Here is a 7736-nt window from a genome sequence, read left to right on the forward strand (position 1 = left end):
GGAGCAACACCCACCCCTCCTGGTAGACTGAGTATCATCAGACATACCAGAGCTGACAAGTCTTGTGCAGGAAGAGAGAGAAGAAAACCCTGGTACAAAGCTGGAGTCAGATAAGTTAGTAAAGCTTCCATGGAAAACATCAAAAGCTGAGAAATACAATTATCACAGGATCCTCAAACACTGTTGCCTGGTAGAAGAAATATGAAATCCCAGGGAGGTTCCCAGCAGATCCACAGCCACTGTGGCAAACACCTCTGCAGTTCCATGTACAATTAATGCAGCATAATTCACGAGAGCTCACACATATAAGCCACTGAAATTTGCATTGAAGAAGGAATGGATAATGGGACAAGTGGACAGAGTTATATTTTAACAGGAAGTTTATATGGCAGTAAAGAATAGCAAGGACAGAGCTTCAGGCTGACAGGATCCACACATTGAGGGGATCTGCTGTACAGCATGGTGACAGCAGTTAAGGGAATATTGTATCTACAGAATTCCAAAACAGGAGACAGATGCCATTCCACATGAGACATGTACGTTTTGTGATGAGCATGTCAATAACTCTGACTTCATAATTCCACTCAATTTGATACATTCATTAGTCAACACATATCATTGTGTCTCATATGTCTATATTCACTTATTATTCATCAAAAAGGACAGGAAAGGGAAGAATGGCAAATAGTGAAAATTCAGTTCTCTAAAACTGAATTACCATCTGCTGTCTTCCAGGGTGCATTGTCAGTTACAAGTCTTAGAAATTCTTGTAAATAAACTCAGTCCAGCACTCTGATATGCAGCCTGGATGTCTCCCTCTCTAAAACTCATGGAAGTCTCCAAATGGATTGATGACACCAGCCAGCATAGACATGGAGTAAAGAGCAGGGACTCTGAACAAATGGTCTCTGGGACTGGCTCTTCCTGCAGCTGTGGTTCAGCCTCAGGACACTGGTCATCATGCTGGAGCCACAGACACAGCTCCCCGTGATGTGGACTCCAGCCCCAGAGTGCACAGCCACTGTGTGTCCCACTTTCTGCTCTGCTGAACCACAGCAGGTGCAGGGGTCCCACGACACTGGAGTAGAATCAGATCAGCTGGAAGTGCACACTCAACACTTTCCATTCAGTTATGACCTTGACTGCTGATGTCCAGTGCATTTCCCTCCTGAGTTCAGACAGGGAGCCCCCCAGGAGGGTCCCAGGACCTAGAGAATGAGAAAGTCCCTGTAGGCTTCCCAGGTGCCTGCAGAAGCTCAGCCTGAGACACAGCTGAGCTGCAAATACATTCCTGAGTGCTGTGACATTCACACAGGAACAATTAAATGTTTTAGGAATAAAAAGAAAATGGCGATGTGGGCACAATCTGTAGAAATATGGATCACCCACAGATTTAAAAAAAATGTAGGTTCAGTTCGGTACACATGCTCATTTTGATGGGAGGAGAGGGATGACTTAGGTAGTTGAGGTTTACCAGAACAGAAACCCTAGCTCTGCTGTCCCTGGTTCTAAAGGGAAAACTAAAATTGTCCTAAAATCGGCACTGCCCTAGGGCGCTGTCCTGAGTCAGGTTGGAAAAGAATCACCAGGGTCCTCAGATTCACAAGATCGCTGATCCTGGTGACTGCTGTCCTTGTTTATGAACCAAATTTGTTCATTAACAACTCCTTCCTTTCACATCAAACTTTCTCACCGTCACTGAAGTCATCGGCAGGGTCAGAACAACAAGAGTAGAATTAATTCCTCAAAATGGCTACCAGAGAGGAAAATCCAATTCCCTGACAGGAAACCAGGGCTTCATCTCTTCCTGCACCTGCTCAAGACCAGAATGTGCTCTCGGTACGACTTCTGCGCCCCCTGGTGGAGCCGCGCGCCCCTGCACGGAGGTTTGTGTCTGGGTTCAGCCCTAGGGCCCCTCACTGTGTCTCTCACACAGTAATACATGGCCGTGTCCGCGGCTGTCAGACTGTTCAGTTGTAGGCAACCTGTGCTCTGGTCGATGTCTCTGGAGAGAGTGAATCGGCCATTCACCCAGCTCGCGTAGTAAGTGCTACCACTACTACCAGCATAAATGCATCCGATCCACTCCAGCCCCTTTCCTGGAGCCTGGCGGACCCAGCAAATCCAGTAGCTGCTACTGAGGGTGAATCCAGAGGCTTTGCAGCAGAGTTCCAGGGATACCCCAGGCTTGACCAGGCCTCCTCCGGCTCCTCCTCCGGACTGCTCCAGCTGCTGACACTGGACACCTGCAAACACAGACGACATGGTCAGTACACTTTCACTCACACTCTCTGTGTCTCTCACTCACATCCTCTCCCAGACTCAGTGCCCCGCGTTCTCCATCATTACCTTTGAGCACAGCGACCAGGAGAAGCCAGCGCAGCCCAGTCTCCATGGTGAGCGTCTGTGTTGAGTGCGCTCACTGAGTGGACACCTGGGAGTGCTGGGGCTGGAGCTCCTGTGCCAGAGCTGCAGGGTGAGGGCTGGGCTGGTTTTCATGGGCAGAGGGAGGCCCTATTTGCATGTCTGCTCCTATATAGCCAGCCCTGGAGTAGACGCCTCAGACAGGACAGGGCCCAGGGCAGATGTACATGTCCTGGGGGTGTAGGCTATGATAGGATTTGGATCATATGAATTTTTATCTTTTATTGCTTTTTTATAACAGTTGAAGGCAATGACCTTGTTTCCTTTTAATATGTGTGTACCCTTAATATCCAGTGTAAGCAATATCATGTCCTTCATTTTTTAAATAACAATTGTTTCATATCATCTGTTGACCTCTCTATCATCTATATGAAAGACATTGGAATAGTGATAGAGAGAAGGGGTGAGACAAACACAAGTGTAGTGATGGACAGCAAAGATGAAAATGGGAGATTTCTGCCTTTGGATTGACAGTCCCAAACTCCCCAAATGCCTACAACATCTAGGAGTTAGCCTTTCTAAACCCTGGAGCCCAGAACTGCGTCCGTGTTTCCTTTGTCGGTTGTAGGGGCTCTATCGCTATAGCGTCATCTGTAGTTTACCACGATGTGTTATCAGGAAAAAGTGTAGGAAGCCGTGTGGCTGGGCTCAAGAAGCACTCTGATGGGAACACGGGTATCCCTAGTGGGACTTTGCCAATTTTGTCCTAATGCCTGCCGCCCATATTTACACAGATGAAAAACTGCAAGTGGATTCATTTAAGGATACTATGTCTTGTTTCCTTATTCATCCATTACCTTATTTTAAAACTGTTCATTAACTCAGAACACTGTGCATGTTAGTGGGGTGTAGTGTGCTATTGGAATCTGTGTGTTGCAGAAATGGGCACAGATCAACTCACTGTCATTCACATTTCTACCTCCGTTCCAACACTTTGTGTTGGGAGACCGGGTGTCCTCAGTACTGCTTATTTGTGGAACATGTCGTGGGTTGTAGTGAACTGAGTCAGCCCACTGTGGTGTGGGCAGAATTATTCCTTGCTTTGAGTGGTGCTTTGTGTCCTGGTAGCAGCTGTCTGCTGTTCCCTCTCTTCCCTGTGTCTAGTAATCATGACTCTGAGTTCAGCTCAAGAACTGGGTATGAAGTCACTGTGTCACAATTCACCCACAGTCCTGGGTTCAGGTAATGCAGCTGTGTTCACAATAGTTCAGTCTACAATAAAGCGAAATGTGCATTTAATGGTGAATGCAGTCTGTTACATTTGACATGGGATATTTTTCAGTGTTAAGAAGGAGATTGTTTTGTCATTAGGAAATCATGGGTCAGCCTTGAGCATAATATGCTAACAGAAATAATGCAGGTACACGTGGACACATAGTATTTGACATTAGTTATATATGCAGTCCACAAGCTTGAACTCACAGAGGGAGGGAGTGCAATGGAGATCACTGTCTACCTTGATCCAAGTGTTTGTCCCCTTCCAGCCCTGTGGGAAACTCGGGGAAGTTCCAGGCTCCTGGCTTCAGGCTCAGCCATCCCCAGCCTTTGCAGCCATTCAGGAAGGAAACCTGTGGAAGGAAGCTTCTCTCTCCACCTGTTGGTCTCTTCCTCTCTTGCTATCACACTGCCTTTCAAACTAAATAAATAGATATTAAAATAAATGGAAAATTAATTTTATATATCATTAGGAGCCTATATGCACATGCTGAATAAGCACAGAAAACTGAATCCCAAGGGAAGACATCAATTGTTTAAATGCAGTTACTGACAAGGTGGTGACAGCAGCAGCACTGGAGTTAGTAATGGGATTGCTGCTCCCGCATCAGGATGCTGAGTGCTGTGTCCTAGTTTTGTTCCAGTTTCAGATGCCTGCCTAAGCCCACTCTGGGAGGCCGTAGGTGAAGTTCCAAGAACTCCCACGTTGGAGACCTGGAATGAATTCTAAGTACCTGGCTGTCACCTGTTCCAGCTGAAGCGTTTGTAGCCACGTGGGAAGTGACCAGGAGTTAGATGATCACTGTCAGTCTCAGTCTTTGTGGTTTTAGATAAAAACGTACATACAAATTTGAAAACAAAATCTATGAATTTTTAAATGTATATTACAACTATAAAATTTAAGAAATGATATAAAAGCAAACATGTAAAATGCCATAAATCTCAGATCATCATGTATGTACATTTTAGAAGCACAATGAAATGTCCCATCCTTCATGTTAGAATGAGTATTACCAGACAAGCCAGAGCTGACAATTCTTGTGAAGAGAGAGGTGACCACTCCGGTTGTACAAGGCTGGAGTCGGGTAAATTAGTAAAGCCATTATGGAAAGTCATCAAAAACTGAGACATACAGTTATCACAGGATCTTCAAACAGCATTTTGGGTAGAAGGAATGTGAAATCCCAGGGAGATGTGCATGGGATTCACAGTCTCTATAGAAAATACAACTGCAGTTCCATGTGCAATTAAAGCAGCGTCGTTCGCGAGTGTTCACACATATAATCCAGTGAAATTTTCATGGAAGAAGGAATCAATAATGGAAGAAAAGGGCATGGAACAGAGGAGACATTGGAGCAAGGTCAGAGTTTCAGTCCCACAGGATCCACGTGTTGAGAGATCTACTGTACAGCATGGTGACAGCAGTTAAGCAAATATTGTGTCTACAGAATTCCAAAACAGAAGACAACTGACAATCTACCATGGGAACATGTGGATTTTGTGATGAGCATGTCAATAGGAGTGACTTCATAATTCCACTCAATTTGATACATTCGTTTTACAACAATATCATTGTACCTCATATGTCTATATTCAATTATTATTTATCAAACATTTATGATAATTAAATGGCAAATATGGCAAATCATGAAGATTCAATACTCTGAATACTGGTGTTGTGTTTGCCAATGTTTTATGGAGATGATAAACAAAGGCAGTGCACTCAAGGCTTGGCAGCTGGAACCCAGGAACATGGAACTGCATCAGTGTTCCCACCTTGGTGATGGGGCCTCATAACAGATCCATCATCTGCTGTCTTCCAGGGTGCACTGTCAGTTACAAGTGTGGTTAAGAATGTAGATGTGGGCCAGTGCCGTGGCTCACTAGGCTAATCTGGGTTCTAGTCCCGGTTATGGCGCTGGATTCTGTCCCGGTTGCTCCTCTTCCACTCCAGCTCTCTGATGCGGCCTGAGAAGACAGTGGAGGATGGCCCAACTGCTTGGGCCCTGCACCCGCATGGGAGACCAGGAGGAAGCACTTGGTTTCTGGCTTTGGATCGGTGCAGCATGCTGGCCGTAGCAGCCATTTTGGTGGAACCAATGGAACAAAGACTTTTATCTTTGTCTCTCTCTCTCTCTCCCACTGTCTAAATCTGATTGTCAAAAAAAAAAAAGAATGTAAATATATTCAGTCCATCACTCTCATAAGCAGCCTGAGTGACTCCCTCTCTAAAACTGATGAAGGATTCCAAATGGATTGATGATTCCAGGCAGCATAGACATGGAGTGAAGAGTAGGGACTCTGGATACATGGTCTCTGAGACTGGCTCTTCCTGCAGCTGTGATCCAGCCTCAGGACACTGGTCATCATGCTGGAGCCACAGACACAGCTCCCCGTGATGTGGACTCCAGCTCCAGAGTGCACAGCCACTGTGTGTCCCACTTTCTGCTCTCCCTGAACCACAGCAGGTGCAGGGGTTCCCACGACACGTGACAGAACCAGATCAGCTGGAAGTGCACACTCAACACTTTCCATTCAGTAATGACCTTGACTGCTGATGTCCAGTGCATTTCCCTCCTGAGTTCATGCAGGGAGCCCCCCAGGAGGGTCCCAGGACCTAGAGGATGAGGAAGTCCCTGTAGGCTTCCCAGGTGCCTGCAGAAGCTCAGCCTGAGACACAGCTGAGCTGCAGTACATTCCTGAGTGCTGTGACGTTCACACAAGGACCACAGACTGTGTTAGGATTAAATGGTAAATGGAGATTGTGAATAAAGTCTGTGGAAAGTGAGTGTTTATCACCCACAGTGTAAAATGAAAGGTTGGCTTAGTTCAGCACACTCGCTCATTTTGACAGGTGAGAGATATTAAATAGCCGATTTTTAAACCCAAACCCTCGCTCAGCTATCGCTGGATAGAAAGGGAAATGTAAAATATCCCTAAAGTTGGCAGTGCCCTGAGAGAGTTATTCTGTCAGACTGGACAACACTCACGATGTCCCCAGATTGTCCCACATCTGATCCTGGTGATCCTGGAGACCGCTGAGCCTGGATTCGTTCATTTAGGACTTCTCCTGTCACATCAAACTTCTCCACGTCAGAAAATCAGTAGCAGGGTCAGAATCATAAAAGAAGAATTCTTTCCTCAAAACTGTTACAGGAGAGGAAACCCCAATTCCCTGACAGGAAACCAGGGCTTCATCCCACTCTGCACCTGTGCATGACCAGAATCTGCGCTCAGTGAGTCTTGTGCGCCCCCTGGTGGAGACACGCGCCCCTGCAGGGAGGTTTCTGTCTGGGCTCAGCTGTCTTGCACAGTAATACAGGGTCGTATCCAGCTGTCAGACTGTTCATTTGCAGAGACACCGTGTTCTGCGTGTTCTCTCTGGAGATGGAGAATCGGCCATTCACCCAGATCGCGTACCATGTGCTACGATCACCAGTATAAATGCATCCGATCCACTCCAGCCCCTTCCCTGGAGCCTGGCGGACCCAGCACATCCAGTAGCTGCTACTGATGGTGAATCCAGAGGCTTTGCAGAAGAGTGTCAGAGATTCCACAGGCGTGACCAGGCCTCCCCGGGACTCCACCAGATGCTCCTGACACTGGACACCTGCAAACACAGACGACGTGGTCAGGAAGCTGTCACTCACACTTTTGGGTCTCTCACTCACGTCCTCTGCCAGACTCAGTGCCCCGCGTTCCCCATCATTACCTTTGAGCACAGCGACCAGGAGAAGCCAGCGCAGCCCAGTCTCCATGGTGAGTGTCTGTGTTGAGTGCGCTCACTGAGTGGACACCTGGGAGTGCTGGGGCTGGAGCTCCTGTGCTAGAGCTGCAGGGTGAGGGCTGGGCTGATTTTCATGGGCAGAGGGAGGCCCTATTTGCATGTGCTGCCCCTATATAGCAGGCATGGCGTCAGATGCCTCAGACAGGACAGGGCCCAGTGCAGATGTGGTGTCCTGGGGCTGTAGGGTGATGGCTATGATAGGATTCAGATCATACGAATTTTTTTTTTCTCATTGTTGTTTTACCAGTTGTAGGCAACGACTTCATTTCATTACAATATGTGTGTGCCCTTAATGTCCATTGTTAGCAAT

At 47.0% G+C, this 7736-nt stretch overlaps 1 gene segment (V, D, J or C); it reads right to left on the reverse strand.

The window, feature by feature from the left end:
- LOC103346599 (immunoglobulin heavy variable 3-23-like) overlaps window positions 1-7459 on the reverse strand; it is a 213529-nt gene extending 206070 nt beyond the window's left edge. The window contains 1 exon segment of the V gene segment in view: window positions 7352-7459. Coding sequence covers window positions 7352-7397 — 46 coding nt within the window.
- Between the last annotated feature and the right edge of the window lie 277 nt (window positions 7460-7736).

This window comes from Oryctolagus cuniculus, chromosome 20 (assembly GCF_964237555.1).
Source record: "Oryctolagus cuniculus chromosome 20, mOryCun1.1, whole genome shotgun sequence".
NCBI lineage: Eukaryota > Metazoa > Chordata > Mammalia > Lagomorpha > Leporidae > Oryctolagus > Oryctolagus cuniculus.